At 42.6% G+C, this 19,047-nt stretch overlaps 1 protein-coding gene across 6 annotated transcripts in view; it reads left to right on the top strand.

Moving 5' to 3' along the window:
• Window positions 1-19,047, top strand: part of CBLB (Cbl proto-oncogene B) — a 333,732-nt gene that overhangs the window by 47,701 nt on the left and 266,984 nt on the right. For all 6 annotated transcript variants that reach the window (XR_012241626.1, XM_073614961.1, XM_073614960.1 and 3 more), the window contains exon 2: window positions 11,060-11,310. Coding sequence is in view for 5 of the 6 variants with exons in the window: in XM_073614961.1 (XP_073471062.1) it covers window positions 11,060-11,310 (251 nt within the window). In the remaining variant the exon portion in view is untranslated. The remainder of the gene's footprint in view (window positions 1-11,059; window positions 11,311-19,047) is intronic.

Genomic DNA, 19,047 nt, shown 5'->3' with positions numbered 1-19,047 from the left:
TGTAGGTCATCAGATCTCTTGGCCATCATATAGAAAGGTCTAGGTGACACCAGGGTAGCGTCTATTTTATTCTAGTGATGTTATGTGTGGAGCTTGAGTTCTGAAGGGATCATTCTCTTTCCTCACAGAAAAGATGAAGATAAGGCAGTATGCATACCACTAACTAAAGATTTAATCTTGCCGTCTCACATGTTTGTGTTTGTCTTCTGTGAAATGGAATCTGCAGTGGATAATCTAAAAATCTTTCCACTCAACACCAGTTGTGCTTAGAACAATTACAGAAGAATTAAATTGGAACTACACTGCATCTGTGCACCACAAACCAAAAATGGTATTAATTCATTTTTATTATTCGTTGCAAACTCATTCATCCATCCATGTCTCCAAGTTTTATTTTGCTGAGAAATCACTTTGAAAAACACCCCCTAACATTCCTGGCCGTAGCCATCTTGAGTAAGGGCAGATGATTCATGTAGCATTTACTGGGTGTGTTTAGCTGAGAAAATCCCTCTTCTCCTCCTGAAGACTCCTGAGATGTATGACATCATTGCCCTAGGCCAGGACGTAATGGAAGAAATGCAAAAAAAATAGTTTAAAACAAGTAAATATGATATACTTTACTATCTGTTTAGTATTGCTATCAGCACAAGGAGTAATAATAGTGCAAATTAAGAGAGTGAAGTACCTCTTTAAAGTGGTAGTAAAGTCAGCATTGTGAAAAGTTGCTGACAGGCAGGGTAAGTATGACAGAAGAGACCCTATTAATATCCTCTTGTGTCATAAATGCTTCCCTCTGCCTGTCAGTGGTATTGTACACTGAGCCATGATTGTGCACCTCAGCGAACATTTACAACCCCCAATCGGTGCTGCTGCGATGTGACTCCCGTGCGCATGCGGGAGTGGCATGCCTCTCCCGCCATTAAAGCAGCTGAAGGCACAGAACCCCGAAGGAAGACCGACCGAAGATGGAAGCGCCCTGGATCCGTCGGATCGATCGCAGCGCTAGATATCTTGGTTTGTCAGGTAAGGTTGCCATAATATGCTAGTATGCTGTGCAGATTAGTACACTATGGCATAACCCACCTGAAAATGGATGAAACTACAACAGACTTTTGTACCACTTTAAGTATCCAGCATGGCATGAAACAGGGAATGACCCCCCCCTGCCCCCCCCCATTATATTTAGATACATTTGCATACAATACCATATGTGACTTGGTCTATATTCAACCAATTTAATGGTGATCATAAATTAAAAGTGTATATAGACAATTGTAAGAAATATGCTTACACCTGTTGCAATACGCAGCCTTTAATATTTGTCCGGTTCTGTCAAGCCATTTATAGTTAAGTGATTGCAGGAGCTTTTGTGGATAGGGACTCTTGCAGCAGCTACATTCTCGTGGGGGCTGGAGGGCTTTTGATCTGTCTTGAATTAACATTTTGCTATTTGTCAGAACATGTACCGTACAAGCAATTTATGCTTTGGAGTAGACAAGCTGAACCACAGCCATTCAACATACATATTACTTTTGTCTAGCCAAAAGAGTAAATTATGCAATGGAATATTGACTCGATAATAACACCTTTTATAGTTGAAAACAGCAATTTCCAGATCTAGAGTAGTGAACTCCAGCTTTAAAACTTTGTAAATTATATTTAACTTAAGCCTGATACACACAATGAGACTATTGGACAAATGATCGTCCATTTAGTTATGCATGCTGTTTTCATATTGAAAACCAATAGACTACTAGAGTTCTGAAAATTCTCATAAGACAGAATACAACTTCCTGCGCTGATGTATTGTACTGTATTCTTTCATTTCGGAGCATGCCTAGGCTTGGTCGCTCGATCCTTATATGGAAGAAAACCGTATTGATTTAAAGTGATTGTAAAGGTGTTTTTTTTTTTTTTTTTTTTTTTAACAAACATGTCATACCTGCTGTATGCAAAGGTTTTGCTCAGAGTGGCCCTGCTCCACCTTTTCTGGGTCCCCCGGTCGCGCTCCTCCTCTTCGAGTGCCCCCACAGAGAGCCACTTTCCATGGAGGCACTTGTGTGGGTGCGCTCCCGAATCCTGCTGCTGCATCTGTTGACACAGACAGCAGGATTCGGTCCCACCTCTGTGTCACTGGATTTGATTTACATAGAATGCATTAAGGTGAAAAACCTTGAGACTTTACAACTCCATTTAAGTGAAAATTGTTCGTTCTGTTATCGTACGAGAAACTATTTTGTGCTTGCCCCTTCAGATTATTTTAGCATGAACTCTTGCGATCTGCTCTCGAAAGCTGTGTACCGAACGGTCAGATTATCGGATGATCACTCTGAAAGGAGTATTTTTCGTCAAATTTTCTCATTTTGTGTACTGGGCATTAGACACACCTTCTTTGCTCATTGATACAATGTCTTTGTCTTAAAGCATATCTAAACCCAGAACCAAAAATGTAATATATTGCAGGCAGCTTACAAGTCCTTAGATATGGGGGCTGCATTCATTTTCACTTTTTAGGCTTAGAACCTTTTTCAGTAAGTATAGAAAATGTGTTTCATTTTGCTAGAAACACAAATATAATTTTATTTTATCTATAGTGTAAACTGCTAGTTCCATCAATTCTCAATGTAATGGAAATTAACAAAGGCAGGCATGTACAAGAGGCAGACCTATCATTCATCTGCCCAATTTCCAATCATGGAACGCTTTACATTGTGGGAACCTGTCGTATCCATGCTATGAATGGAGTATGGGACAGATCTGGAACGTTCAGCCTGTGTGGCTACAATGGCTATCACCATAGATACAGTGGAGAAATTAGTGTAGACACATAGGGACAGAAAGTGGTATTTAGCAGATGCATAGAAAAAAAAAGGAAACAAAATGCCTGAAAAAAAAAATGCAGTCACTACATCTAAGGATTGAGGAATGGTAAGTGTCACTATATTACATATTTTTGGATTTAGATTCATGTTAATGGGAACCTCAAGCTTATATAAAAATTGATCAAGGATACAGTTATGTGCTTTTAGAACTACAACTAACATACCTGAATTTCTCTGGGAGTTGGCTTGCTGTAATCCAAGAAGATTGTGAAGGACAGAACAGACCAGTGAGCCAGTCACATTTTGTTGCCTTATTTGTTAGTATCAGCAGCTTGAAACTAAGAAAGTGAAGGCAAAATGACAATAATGGAATAAACTTGACAGGCCTTGCCAAATTTCTTAGAATGTTACAAGATCATACATTGCTATAATTAGTGTGATTTTCATATTTACTCGTGATCTTCTCATTTATACAATTTAAAATCAAGCATCTCCTTTAACATCTTGGGGAGATGTAGATCAGCTTCTTTCTCTGAGTCATGTATCACTTCTATGCAATTGGAAGTAAGAAACTCCAATGTTTGAGTTGGAAGTATCAGTAGATGTATAGTTGTTTAAAAGCTTTCATCTCCAACAGTAAATTTGTTTTGCTTTCTGAAAATTACTCCGGTTGTTTTGGATACGGAAATTTTGGTTCCAGAAATGTCTGTGGGTGCTGCAGATCGTATACAGTACTTGCTATGGTATTTTTATGCAAAGGACCAACTATCAACTAAATGAAGAGGATATTCGCCTGCATATGGAATCAAGGGATGCCAGGTTTCTTTTTTTGTGTTTTTTTTTTTTTTAAGCTTTCACCTCTCTGCAGTGGCTGGACTGTAGAGGTAAAGGGGAGCCAGCCCAAGAATGCTAGATGTCTACATTCTTTTAGTCTTCATGTTTTCAGAACTATGTGGACCATAACCAGTGTTTACACACTTATGCCCTGGACACACGGTCGGACATTGATCGGACATTCCGACAACAAAATCCATGGATTTTTTCTGACGGATGTTGGCACAAACTTGTCTTGCATACACATGGTCACACAAAGTTGTCGGAAAATCCCATCGTTCTGAACGCAGTGACGTAAAACACGTACGCCGGGACTATAAATGGGGCAGTAGCCAATAGCTTTCATCTCTTAATTTATTCTGAGCATGTGTGGTACTTTGTGTGTCGGACTTGTGTACACATGATCGGAATTTCCGACAACGGATTTTGTTGTCGGAAAATTTTATAGCAAGCTCTCAAACTTTGTGTGTCGGAAATTCCGATGGAAAATGTGTGATGGAGCCCACACACGGTCAGAATTTCTGACAACAAGGTCCTATCACACATTTTCCATCGGAAAATCCTATCGTGTGTACAGGGCATAAGAGTTGTTTTAATGCAAATGTACCGATATATTTACCCGAGGAAAAGTTTTTAATATTTTTGTGGACATAGTTGTAATACTGTCAAGACAAAAATGTCTTGCTCCCATAAAGGCCTCTATATGATCATATATTTGCACGCAAGTGAAATTTTTATTATTATTTTATATTTTTATCATGTGACTGGTACTAAAACGGATGGCAACTCTCTCTTCCATCCTTTGCAGTGCTGTAAGTGATGGAATTTATGCTGGCTATAGATGGTTTGAGTCTCAGCTGGAACAGCAGTGGGCAGGCTGAATGTACCACCTTGGGTGTAACCAACATGCCGGATTCACTTCCAATTATTGCTAGCGGCTGCTAGCAATAATCACGGGCTTCCTCTGCCCGCCCCCCACAAGGAGCAAGACAGTTGTTTAGCAGGAGGGATTCCCCTGTCAGTGCTGTCTGTGCTGATATGAGGGGGGGGAATTGTGCACATTTCTTTCCTGCAACCTGGAAATAAATTCACACCGTCTATGGCCAGCATAAGTGTACCCAGCAGATCAGTCTTCCTTATTAAACCCTGTCTAGTATAAATGGGAGTTCAGCTCTGGAAATGCTGGGTAAACAATGAAAAATTCCTGTTTTGTGGGTGGTATGTTCTGTTAAGCAACATCCTGTGGTTCTGTGTTTTGTAGCTGAACAAGTTGGTTACCATTGCTAACCTCTTCTTCTAAAAGTTGTCGGATTGTATGCTGATCTAGTGGCTTGAATACTTTTACTAACCTAGGACAAGTGTGAAGTTCAGCTCTGACTTCATCTGCAGCATGCTTGTTCTAGACTAGAGATGCTGTAAGAATTGAAACCAGAGAGAGACAAATAATCGTTTTTAAAAATCTGTTTTATTTTTTTATATTTGGTACAAAAATAACAAAAAAAAGTTGCTAAAGTGCCCTCGCTGGGGTGAAGCCAAAATGAACAATTAAAGAAGAGTCAAGCAAGGTCACAAACAACCATACACTGTGTGGCTCAAGCACTAAAATAAGTTAAAATGCAGGATACTATTACAATCCTGAAAGTAACCAATTCTACGATATAAATATAAAAATAATCCCACGGCCCTAAATAATAAGCGAGATAAGTCACATATTCAGGAGTATACTAGCACAAATGGACAAAGTGCACAATAAACCAGGGTATAGAAGTTGTAGCTGTAGAGGCATCCTCCAACCAGCAAGACCATGCCATGAGAAACTTTTTTGAAAACTGAAATGTTTTAGGGAGGAGAAGTAAAACTAAAATAATGTGGTTGCATAAGTCTGCACACCCTCTTATAACTTGGGTTGTAGCTATGTTCAGAATTAAGCAATCATATTCAAACTGATGTTAAATAGGAGTCGGTACACACCTGCCATCATTTGGAGTGCCTCTGATTAACCCCAAATAAAGTTCAGCTGTTCTAGTAGGTTTTTCCTGACTTTTCCTTAGTCACATCCTACAGCAAAAGCCATGGTCCGCAGAGAGCTTCCAAAGCATCAGAGGGATCTCATTTTTAAAAGGTATTAGTCAGGAGAAGGGTACAAAAGAATTTCTAAGGCATTAGTTAACCCATGGGCCACAGTGAAGACAGTCATCAAGTGGGAAAATATGGTACAACAGTGACATTACAAAGAACTGGACGTCCCTCTAAAATTGATGAAAAGACGAGACGAAAACTGGTCAGGGAGGTTGCCAAGAAGCTTACAGCAACATTAAAGGAGCTGCAGGAATATCTGACAAGTATTGGCTGTGTGGTACATGTGACAACAATCTCCCATATTCTTCTTATGTCGGCTATGGGGCAGGGTGGCAAGACGGAAGCATTTTCTTACCAAGAAAAACATTTTGCAAAAACACATCTGAAGTCTCCCAAATGGAGGAAAATGTGTTATAGTCTGATGAAACCAAGGTTTAACTTTTTTGGCTATAATTCCAAAAGATTGGTGCAAAAACAACACTGCACATCACCAAAAGAACACCATACATACAGTGAAGCATGGTGGTGGCAGCATCATGCTTTGGGGCTGTTTTTCTTCAGCTGGAACAGGGGCCTTAGTCAAGGTAGAGGGAATTATGACCAGTTCCAAATACCAGTCAATATTGGCACAAAACCTTCAGGCTTCTGCTAGAAAGCTAAACATGAAGAGGAACTTCATCTTTCAGCATGACAACGACCCAAATCATACATCCAAATCAACAAAGGAATGGCTTCACCCAGAAGAATAAAGTTTTGGAATGGTACAGCCAGAGCCCAGACCTAAATCCGATTGAAAATATGTGGGGTGATCTGAAGAGGGCTGTGCACAGGAGATGCCCTCGCAATCTGACAGATTTGGAATGTTTTTGCAAAGAAGAGTGGGCACATTTTGCCAAGTCATGCTGATAGACTCATACCCAAAAAGACTGAGTGTTGTAATAAAATCAAAGGGTGCTTCAACAAAGTATTAGTGTAAGGGTGTGCACACTTATGCAACCATATTATTTTAGTTTTTTAATTTTACATCACAGAATTTTCAATTTTTTTTTACATTACAGAAACCTGACATTTTAACAGGAGTGTGTAGACTTTTTATATCCACTGTAGTTGAAGCATTAGACATACTGGTGGGTTGCAGCCACCAAAGCGCCATCACTAGCTGAGTGGCAAGGAAGTACTCCTGACAATGTGGCATGGCCAAATCGCCCTGAAAAGTAGGGATGGGCCGAACGGACCTCTGTTCAGTACGCACCAGAACTTGTGGTACAGCACATTGTGCGAATTCACGGAAGGGGGCAGAATCCACCAGGCTGAAAGGTAGAAGTTGGAGAGCCAACAGCTTTGACAAGCCTGCATTCAGATGCTGGGCATGTGGGTGGCAGGGACTGTATTTTTTTCTGCTGCAGCAGATGGGGCAGAGAAATTTGCCAGGTACAGTCTACAGCTGGTGGTGTGCTGCTAGTAGATGAGCTGCTAGGACCTGGGACACCCTGTGCTATACCATCATCCCTGTCAGTGGAGGCCGCTGAGAGGTAATGACTCGGTATCACAGGGGCAGACTGAAGTGGGTAAGGAGGAGGAGGAGGGACAGATTTGTGCCCCTTTTGTATGGCTTTTAGGTGCTCTTGCCAATGGGCCATGTGGTTGGACGTTAAATGCCTTGTTAGGCATGTGGTACTCAAATGGTTGGTGTTTTTGCCACGTTTGATGTGCCTGAGATACAGTTTGCAAATAACAACAGTGCGATCTGCTGCAGATGTGCTGAAAAAGGCCCAGATAGCTGAGCTTTGGGGAGTGGGCCGGGAGATAACAGGGTCTGCAACATTATGGTGGAGAGTTCAAACACTTTTGACACATTTTTGGGACCGTTGGCGTTTATACAGCTATAAAAATCAGTGCTATAAAAATGCACTGATTACTGTGTAAATGTCACTGGCAGGGAAGGGGTTAACAGGGGGCAATCAAGGGGTTAACTGTGTTACCTAGGGAGTGATTCTAACTGGGGGGGATGGGACTGCCTGGGTAAGGAGAGTGATCTGTTGTTCATACTTTATATTGACAGATCTCCATTCTGTCTCTGTGTGGAGTGATCGCGGGTGCGCCCCCTAGTGATCAAAAGGCGAACCAACGTACAGCTACTTCGGTTCACCCAGGAGAGCCAACCTGTACTGCGGCGGCTGGTTGGGAAGGGGTTAACTGGTCTTTTCACTAAAAGGTGAACTGTAAGGGAATTGCAAATGCTAGCCCAGACTGTGGAAAATTCTTTAATCCAACACTTTGTATAAATGATTGTGAGAAATAAATAAAAAAAATATATATACAGTGCATCTAAAAAGTCTACACACCCCTGGTAAAATGTCAGGTTTCTGTGGTGTAAAAAAATAAGACAAAGATAAATCATTTCAGAACGTTTTCCACCTTTTAATGTAACCTATAAACTGTACAACTCAGTTGAACAACAAACTGAAATCTTTTAGGTGGAGGGAAGTAAAAATAAAAAACTAAAATAATATGGTTGCATAAGTGTGCACACCCTTACACTAATACTTTGTTGAAGCACCTGTTGATTTTATTACAGAACTCAGTCTATTTGAGTATGAGTCTATCAGCATGGCACATCTTGACTTGGCAATATTTGCCCACTCTTCTTTGCAAAAACACACCAAATCTGCCAGATTGCGAAGGCATCTCCTGTGCACAACCCTTTAAAGATCATCCAACAGATTTTCAATGAGATTCAGGTCTGGCCTTTAATCTTCTTCTGGCGACGCCAGTCCTTTGTTGATTTGGATGTATGCTTTGGGTCATTATCATTCTGAAAGATGAAGTTCCTCTTCATGTTTAGATTTCTAGCAGAAGCATGAAGGTTTTGTGCCAATATTGACCGGTATTTGGAACTGTTCATAATTCCCTCTACCTTGACTAGGGCACCTGTTCCAGCTGAAGAAAAACAGCCCCAAAGCATGATGCTGCCACCACCATGCTTCACGGTGAGTATGGTGTTTTTTTTGGTGATGTGCAGTGTTTTTGCGCCAAACATATCTTTTGTAATTATGGCCAAAAAGTTCAACCTTGGTTTCATCAGACCATAACAGATTTTCTCACATGCTTTTGGGAGTCTTCAGATGTGTTTTTGTAAAATTTAGCCAGGCTTGGATGTTTTTCTTCGTAAGAAAAGGCTTCCGTCTTGCCACTCTTCCCCATAAGCCAGACATATGAAGAATATGGGAGATTGTTGTCACATGTACCACACAGCCAGTACTTGCCAGATATTCCTGCAGCTCCTTGCTGTAGGCCTCTTGGTCGCCTCCCTGACCAGTTTTCTTCTCGTCTTTTCATCAATTTTGGAGGGACGTCCAGTTCTTTGTAATGTCACTGTTGTACCATATTTTCCCACTTGATGACTGTCTTCACTGTGGCCCATGGGTTAACTAATGCCTTAGAAATTCTTTTGTACCCTTCTCCTGACTGATACCTTTTAACAAGGAGATCCCTCTGATGCTTTGGAAGCTCTTCGCGGCTTTTGCTGTTGGATGAAACCAAGAAAATGTCAGGAAAGACCTACTAGAACTGCTAAACTTTTATTTGGGGTTAATCAGAGGCACCTTAAATGATGGTAGGTGTGTACTGAGTTTGAATATGATTGCTTAATTCTGAACATGACTACATCCCCAGTTATAATAGGGTGTGCATACTTATGCAACAACATTATTTTAGTTTTTTATTTTTATTCCCCCCCCCCCCCCAAAAAAAAAGATTTCAGGTTGTTTTTCAACTGAATTGTACAGGTTATAGGTCACGTTAAAGGTGGAAAAAGTTCTGAAATGATTTATCCTTGTCTCATTTTTCTACATCACAGAAACCTGACATTTTAACGGGGGGTGTGTAGACATTTTATATCCACTGTATACGCGCACACACACACACACACACTGTAAATATAAAAGCGAGTTAAAACCAGATGATGCAAGCAACTCAGGTTATGCTGTGTTGAAAAGCACGTATACGTTTGCAACAGCTGTAGCTTTTACTGGGGGTGCAAGATGGGGGGAGAATATTAAGATATGTATGCAAGTTTGGTTTCTGAGATATTATATTTTTTGTGGCACCAAAAGTAGCACAAATAAAGTGTACAATTACATTTCAAATTTAATAACCTTGGGTGCAAAGTGGCCAGGACTTGAGGTGACACAATGGGGTTTATTTACTAAAGCTGGAGAGTGCAAAATCAGGCTCACTTCTGCATAGAAACCTTGAAAGTATTTTGAGTAAGAATAGTACCTCATGTTTCCCATGCATAAAACATTTTCTGTTTTGAAGCTCCTTCTTGTGACCTAAAGCCCGAGAAAAGATAATTTACTAGTGTTTTCAGACGTGTGCTAAAAGTAGAATGTGAAAATCACTGTTGGAAGCTGATTGTTTGTTTTTTTTTTTTTTTGGCATATGGTTGGAGCCAGAGGCTCTAATAGGCTTCAAAAAATAGGTGGGCTTGGGACGCAGAGCACTGCGCTCTGAGCCTACCTAGTTGTGGGACAATAGCGAATGAATATTCGCTATTATCACACTGATTCTCCTCCCGGCCAATCATGAAGCAGGTCCTGAGACTCATTTTCCAATTGGCTGAAAGGAGAAGCGATCCCATGGGCCCCAGGAGGAGGAGGGAGAAGACGTACGGCTGCCGTGATGAAATCGGCGCTCTCTGGGAACACACAGCTCTCAGCCCCGCCTCCTCCTCTCCGAGCTGTAAAATCGTCCCGGACACCTGCTCCCGGTGTCACCCAACGGAGATCTGATCTGAGTGTGAGATCGGGGCGGGAGATCAGGCTGTGTGTGTGCTGATCTTCGGTGCCCGGAGGCAGAGGATCCCTGCCAGCAGAGGAGAGGTGAGTGAGCCATGTACACGAAGTGAGCTGGGGAGGGGGGGTTGTCTGAGTGCGTGCTGGAGCGACGGGGGTGGTCAGGTCCGTCTGCCAAGGGCGCCCCCCCCGACCGATGGAGCACCAGCTGTGACTGCAATCTACAGACCCAATCATGTTTACACAGTCATACATGAGGGTTGTTCTTTTTCAGCAGCAGATTAAACTGCCAGAATGTTGTCTCGGTTGTGAATTTTGTGCGGAAAAACAATCCAGTCCAGATAGTCGTCTTTAACCTCCCAAAAAAGTAGGGATTGTTTAAATCAAACAGGATATGTTTAGCATTCATTTCCAAATGGGAAGTCTGCAAATTTTTGTTTTACTTTTTATTGTCATTATATAATGTGTGTATTTGATTTCCGAGAACATTCAGAATGTCAGTTCTAAGTTTTTATTTTATTTTTCCAGGTAAGATTATGCCAAAGCCCCAAACTTCAGCTGAAGAACAGCCCTCCATACATACTTGATATTTTGCCGGACACATATCAACATTTAAGACTTGTTTTGAGCAAGTATGATGACAATCAGAAGCTTGTACAGCTCAGTGAAAATGAATATTTTAAAATATACATTGACAGTCTAATGAAGAAATCGAAAAGAGCAATAAGACTCTTCAAGGAAGGAAAAGAGAGAATGTATGAAGAACAGTCACAGGAAAGGTAAGCAGCTATTTTTGTTCTCTGTGGCAGTAACTTTAATACAAAGAAATTACATATAATCTCCTGAATTGTCGATAAACAAAACAAACCCAACTGTTGGATACCAATTGAAATCTATTATAATTCCATCTGTGAACATCACTTTTTAGGAGCCTGCTTGGCAGTGGTGCCTTTTTTTTTCTCTATATATCCAATTCCATTCTCTGTGTTGTTGGAAGAGGGGTCCACTCGATCTCTTTCAAGGTGGTCAAAGCAGTCTGTAGTAGGGATCTTTTTGATAGTTAGGGATGGTTATCTTCTCTCTACATCTGGTCTACTCTAAGAAACCTCCAATCTACCCAGGTTATCTTTCAGACTACTTCAGCTGTTCCTGAGTTAATTCTGCTAGCAGAAATTTGTACCAAGTTTTTTATTTTTTAAATGGGTTTGGGCTTCTCTTAGTCTAATTGTGTATATGATGCCCAACAGCATGATCTTATGTAGTAGGGTTTTAAGATAATTTATCTTGCAGGATGCAGAGCTTGGCCATTTCCCTAATATGTACTTTTGACACCTATGTGGATTTATTCCCAATTGGTTAGGTTCCAATGTATCTGCCACTGAGTGGGAGCCCAATAGGCTTTCTCCAAATTTGAGTGATACTTTTCACTGTGAATGGTGTTCCAACCTGTTTAATATTAAAGTGGTTCTATACCCTTTTTTTATATTTTTACCTACAGGTAAGCCTATAATAAGGCTTACCTGTAGGTAAAATGAATATCTCCTAAACCTATACGGTTTAGGAGATATTTACTTTGCATGCAGCCGCTGACGTCAGCGGTGCATGCACTGTGAAGGTCCGACAGGCGCTGCCGAACCTTGCCGAAAAAAAATCTCCCATGCACAAGCGCGGGAGTGAGGACATTGCGGCTCCGGCCACTCACAGCGCCGGAGCCGCGAACCTGGAAGACACACCGAGGGGAAATGTCAGCTCCCTTGGCGCTGACCGAGATCAGCTACCAACACCTCATTCTAAGGTAAGTATTTCATAATGAGCTAGTATGCTCATTATGCTTTTTGCCTTACAGGTTTAAAAAAAAAAAAACCTTGCGCGGGTATACAACCGCTTTTAATGCCTCAGTTTCTACATTGGATTATATAGCAAATCTGCTAAGTGAGGACTAGAAAGATTTTAGGGTAAAAATCATGTAGGGCCTTTTTTTATGTCAGCATATTTTTTTAATGAAAAAAAAAAACGGGTAGAGTCTTTTGGTAGCCTAAACTTTATAAATGTCTTCTGCTATAAACACCACCTTTTTGTTAGCAAATTTGTATTATCCATGTACTTGACTGCAGCACATGTGCCGGACAGTATACAGTTCCAACCTATTCCCCAGCATCTATAGGATGTTGAGAATGGAGTCAGGTGTCGACTTAATGTAAGTCTTGTTGGCCTATAGCAGTGACAAGAGAATGGAGACTGAAATTTTGGACCTCTCATAGCTGAATGAGTGCACATTCAGAGGTAAGTATACTAGGCATACATTATGACAAATGCTGGTTGGCCACTACCCTGTTTATTTCCACTTTATTGCATATCTAAATCCTAAACCTTACTGAACTGTATGCATGAGAGAACAGCGTTGTCACCCTAGACTGCTCTCCTGATTTGGGCTACCAATACATCCTCTTATCTTTAGTACATAGTAGGAAATTGCTTTGTAGTTTACAGAAGATGGCTAAGAAAGCTGATAACATTGTTTGAGATTTCGGTTCAGAATCGCCAAGTATTTTTTTGGACTTAATCTGGCCCGGATCGAAATTTGACTGGGTCAGCAGAGACTGCCCAAATTTCGAGCTATGTATGACCACCGTGGTTGAACAATAGTTGATCTACTGATCGAGCCTTGTTGGAAAATTTTGACAGCAGGAGAGTCTCCGTGCATTCAGAATACAATGACACTGCGGAGAGGATTCCCCCCCATTGAAGGTGTAGATGGGGGAATCGGGCCAGTTTTTTTTTTTTTTTTTCCCAACCTACTGGTTGAAGGAGAAAAATGGACAAGTCTAAGGCCAGCTTTAGTCTCAAGCGCACATTCACAGCTGTGAATGTGCCTGCTATTGATAACATGTGGGAACCCCAGTGAGTGTTCCTGGCGATTAGCTGCAGGCTAATTGTGGTCGCTCGCATATAATCACTCATTCAGTGGTCTCCTTTAATGCAAATCCACCTTTAGCATTTCTCAATGGGGAAAAAAAGTAAATCAATACGTCAGCTGCTGTATCCAAACACCAACATTGGTGTCCCAATACAATCACCACATGCAGTATATACTGCACTCTATATTAATATAAGAAATTGTGTATATATATATATATTCCGGGGTGATTAAGCTCTAGTGGTGTATGCAATTTCATAAACACGTGTCAGTCCAGATTGTATTTTAAAGACTTAAAGGCTTGGCAGCCCACTTTTATTCAAAGGAAACCAATTTCAAAGGAAATAACAGCAATTTCCCTCGCAGGGGGTTCCGCCATTACTGTATAATTCAAACCTTCAGCCTCCTGGATTACTCACTTGCAGCACCGCTGCTTCAGACCTCACGCCTAGGCCTTTGGGTTGCTTCTAAGAGCGTATGCTCATGCTGCCAGCTGCAGCCTCCCTCTCCTAGGGAGCATGGGAGTCGTCCTGACACTCATACACAGACGTAGTGTCTTTAGGGTGGAGTCCTCCTGACTCCTCGGCCAGACTAGCTGTCTCGAAAGTGGGGGCTCTGAGCTCTAAATGGGGTCGCCCCTCCAGTATGTGTGTATGTGTGTGTGTGTGTGTGTGTGTGTGTATATATATATATATATATATATATATTGCAAATATATGCTAGATCAGCTCCACAATATTTGTGTAGAAAAGTCCAGACGGTGTTTAATTCACACACTGGGATGAAATAGCTGTCACCAACACCTCCACATGGGAAAAAATGGGGGATAAGCCAGACCCCCATTGAATCAGATTCTTACCAGAATTAACTGGATAACCGGCATAAACACCGGAACTCTAATTTGAGCACTCTCTCTGGAGGATTTTCTTCCCAGATCCTGTTGCAGTCAGGAGGGTGGATTTACATGCTAATGAGCTTGCTCCAAAACAAGAGAAGGAACTCCATAACGTAATCCCATTTAAAATAATTAATTTATTGTATTAAAACTTCTCCCCTTTAGGACTTACACTTACAAAGCATCAAATACAAACAAGCGTGTTATAGTGATAACCGTATAGCAGTGGGGATCGTAGCGGTGCCTCCTACCGAACTCGACTCAACTTTCTGGCAGTAGCGGCGTCAGATGTCAGGGTGACAAAATGCGTCGGAGTGAGGCAACACAATGACAATTGACGTCAGCACGCCACTCAGGGACACCAGGCGCTTTTAGAGGGCTGCATTATGAATGAATGACAGCCTCATTTATCATAAAAGTAAATAAAGGCCACTCCAAACCTTGCTAGACACATGGTGGTGCTTCACAATAGTGCTTACATCACTGGTCAGAATGAGGTATTAATGGTATTTGACAGCTATAGCTGCATATCCAGTATTGCTGGACGCTTTGACACTTTGTGGAATATTTTAATGTGAACCTGTAGTCATAAATGTAGTCATATTTATATTTGCCCTATGCTCTGTAGTTAAAATCAATGTGTATCAAATGCCAAATCTTTTATTTTTTGGTAGAGTGTAGAATTGTTAGCAACGTGCCAAGTTTTTATTATTTTCTGTGTCTCTACTAAGAGATTTACCCTTTGTCCTGGTGAACATTGTTGCCTTGAGTGAAAGTGAGGGAAAAGCCACAATTATGAGTTGTTGCCAAAGCAGCACTACAGTAGAGAAGACTTCCAATGGAGCTAATTGTTGTGGGTGACAGGCAGTGCCAGGACAAGGTCATCTGGTGCCCAGGGCGAAGATGGCAAACTGCGCGCCCTCCACCCCCCGGGATGAGAGAGGGGATGCACATGAGCATGTGTGGGAGTGACATCAACGCAGCCCGGCCAAGGCAAGTGACTGAAGGCACAGAACCCGAAAGGCAGATGGAAGCACCCGGGACCCGCCAGATTGATCGCAGCGCTGGAGGGTTCAATCTGACAGGTAAGTGTACCCTAATGTGCTAATATGCTGTGCATACTAGTAGATTATGGCATAACCTACCTCAGGGGCCTCTAAAAAGTAGCAATGTTAGGAGCCTCTCATGGGGTCCCCTACTGACCCGGTGGCCATTGGGCAGTGCCCAAGTGCATAGTTGCCAACATTTAAAAAATATTTTCAGGGACACTTTTCTTTCCTCTATACATCACAGTAGTAATCACAAAATTAAATGAGTACTAATAATGGGCAGAACAAATACGAGGACTGAGAAGATTTCCTTTAGTTGAACTAACAAAAGTGTGCCCATTCTACAGCTGGTAACATTAAGGATATTCAATATAATTTTAAAGAACTGTTTTTGTGGGTAAGAGGCATAGGGGAGGAGTATGGATGGTATAAAAGTAGGAAGTATGCGCAGGTGAGGGAGAGGAATGTGAAGGGTTTAACAGTGGGCACTATGTACAGGAGAGGAGTGTGGGGGGGTATGACAGTGGGCAGTATGCACAGCAGAGGACAGTGAATGAAAGAGCAGCCACCAGCTTACTTTGAGTCAGTGAGACGAGCAGCTTACCCCTCCACTACACTCCTGGAGTCTTTGAACAGGAGGCAGGCAGGGACAGCTTGGAAGTTGTCATCACCCCCCAAGACGCTGTGCAAGGACCTGCTGAGGTGAGAGACCCAACAACTCCAGCTGACCCCCACATCCCATTCCCCCCTCCCCCCCATACACTCCATTTACCCTGCCCACCACCCAGTAACCTCAAAATAGGAAATAGCCCTCAACACTCTCTTTCTGTCAGGTCCTGTGCTGGCCATGGCCTGTGAGCCCTGCTGGCCATGACCTGTGGGCAGTGGATTCAGGAGGGGGGCTGACCTGGGCTATGGTCCTGAGTGGGCCCCCAAAAACCTTTGGGACTCCGCATTACCAATGACCATTATTAGCCCTGAGTCCCAAGGCCTGGGTTTGGTTGGAAACTCAAGGCTATTGGCCGCCTGCCCTGGGGCCGCTTTTGTGCCGAACCTGGGCAGGTGCACGCCAGGCTGACTCTGAAGGGAATGGGGGGCGAGCACCGCCGGTTTACACAGAGTGGAGATCTCCATCTCCCGCTTACCCAGTGCGGCCAAGTAACATATGAAGTCCAGCTTCCTGCACCGGCTCCAAAAAGCCATTTATACTTACAGTGGAATGTTTTTCCTTTTTTTTTGCGTTTTTTTGAGCAATTGCGTATAGTTTATATACTCTTTTTGTGCGTGTTTGCAAAATTAAAGTGGGCTGGTCTGGATGAAGTCCAAGGCCAAATTTTTGTCCCAGTCCAGCGCTGGTGAACAGTATGTATAGCAGAAGAATGTGGAGAGTATGACAGTGAGCAGTATGTACAGGAGAGGAATGTGGAGGGTATGACAGCAGGCGCTATGTATAGGTGAGAAGTTGTCAGGGCTGGACACTTGTCTTTGTATTCCTCACCTGGTTGCTGCCACACACGCTTGACACCATCTGAACCAAGTAAGTTTATCTTGGTCTCATCAGACCACAGGACATGGTTCCAGCAATCCATATCCTTAGTCTGCTTGTCTTCAGCAAACTGTTTGCGGGCTTTCTTGTGCATCATCTTTAGAAGAGGCTTCCTTCTGGGACGACAGCCATGCAGACCAATCTGATGCAGTGTGCGTTGTATGGTCTGTGCACTGACAGGCTGACCCCCCACCCCTTCAAGCTCTGCAGCAATGCTGGCAGCACTCATATGTCTATTTCCCAAAGACAACCTCTGGATATGTTGCTGAGCATGTGCACTCAACTTCTTTGGTCGACCACGGCGAAGCCTGTTCTGAGTGGAACTTGTCCTGTTAAACTCCTGTATGGTCTCGGCCACCATGCTGCAGCTCAGTTTCAGGGTCTTGGCAATCTTCTTATAGCCTAGACCATCTTTATGTAATGCAACAATTTTTTTTTTTTTCTGATCCTCAGAGAGTTCTTTGTCATGAGGTGCCATGTTGAACTTCCAGGGACCGGTATGAGAGAGTGAGAGCAATAACACCACATTTAACACACCTGCAGGCTCCAAGCTGTCCATTGAGCTCAGTTCCTCTGACAAGAAGTGAGGAGAGGCACTGTGAGCTCATCCTCTCAGTCTGCTGCAAACAGAGTGTGCCGTCTTGTATTTAAACTGGCCGCTCTGCATGTAGCTTTTGACAGGCTGCGCAAGGAGCCCCATATCTCCGGAACCATAGATGATAGGAGCCCCACATTTTGATCAGTGGTGGGGTAGGTCTCTGTGACCCCTGGTCACCGAGCCACCACCCTCGAAGTCAATCCTTTTTTTTTTTTTGTGAATTTTTTTTTTTTTTTTGGGGCAAATGGGCCTATCTTGAGGTAAGGGGCCTGGAGCTGCAGCTCCAATAGCCCCTATGTTAATCCGGCCCTGGGCACCTGTTGCCCAAAAGAAGCTCCGGAATGCCTAGGTCCTGAATATAGCCTTATACACTGATCAGTGCTAATATAATGCACCAACACTGTACTAATGACAATGGCTGAGAAGGGGTTAATATCTAGGATCATCCAAGGGTTAATTGTGTGCTTAACAATGTGTAATGTGTGTACTGAGTACGGGACTAGGAAATGCCTGTCAGGCGGAGATTATTCCTCCTGACAGGGAAGTGAACTGAAGGGCTCATCCTAGGCTTGTGCCTGGTGCAGGAGCGCACTCGGCACATCATTGCATCTGACTGGCTGTGCAGTATTCTAGCGCAGCCTGTGTGTAATAGTCCAGGCACCACTGGCACTTTACCTGCACCCCTCTCTCTATTAAATTGTCCCTCCCAGGGCATCCGCCACTTCTGCCCCTGCCTTGTACTGGCCCTGGTGCTGGTGACATCTTCTCACAAGAGGATTTCCATCACCTTGGAGTGATTGCCTCTATATTTTTGTTGTCTCTACTCGAAAGGAAGTGAAAGCAAATCTCCCAAATGGGCCTTAGATTGCAAAAAAAAAAAAACCCGACTGGTTTTAGACCCCTGTCGGGTCTTAAGGCCATAGAAAACAAATGAAACCTGAAAGGGTTTCTAAGAGCCCATGCTGTGTTTTGTTTTTGCGTTGCAGTGCATTAAACAACCTATTTAAAATAAATGAGGCTCAAACACACAGCAACACACACAAAAATAGAGCCAGCTGCATTTTATCTTCGAGCAATGCACAGGAAACCATGCATTGTGCTGCACTATTTTGAGTTATGAAGGCATGTTGGGGTGCCATTCACAATGTATGGTACCGCAGCACACCGTGTTGGTGATGCAAATGTTACTGCAACGCAGTGATATGAAAGGGCCCTAGCTATAACTACTTTATCCAACACTAAATTTGGCTAGAGATGCACTTCATTTAAACATTTGTAAATGTTATATTTTATTTTGTTATATCTTTATGTGAACCTAGTCTTTAGTACTTGGCCATATGACATGCTGTAGATTCGGTCACAAGTGATGTCGGCGCACATTGGATGACTGATAATAGCATTGTGTTCAGGCAGTTGGCCAGCATGCATCTCTGCCTAAAGAGTTCCCTGACCTTTTGTCCCCAGAATCCTCCACACTGGCAGGAATTCCCATGACCAATTTTTTCCTGGTC

The sequence above is a fragment of the Aquarana catesbeiana genome, linkage group LG02, assembly GCF_042186555.1.
Source record: "Aquarana catesbeiana isolate 2022-GZ linkage group LG02, ASM4218655v1, whole genome shotgun sequence".
Lineage (NCBI taxonomy): Eukaryota > Metazoa > Chordata > Amphibia > Anura > Ranidae > Aquarana > Aquarana catesbeiana.
Note: the sequence above shows the minus strand (reverse complement) of the source record. Positions and strands in the feature narration are given on the sequence as shown.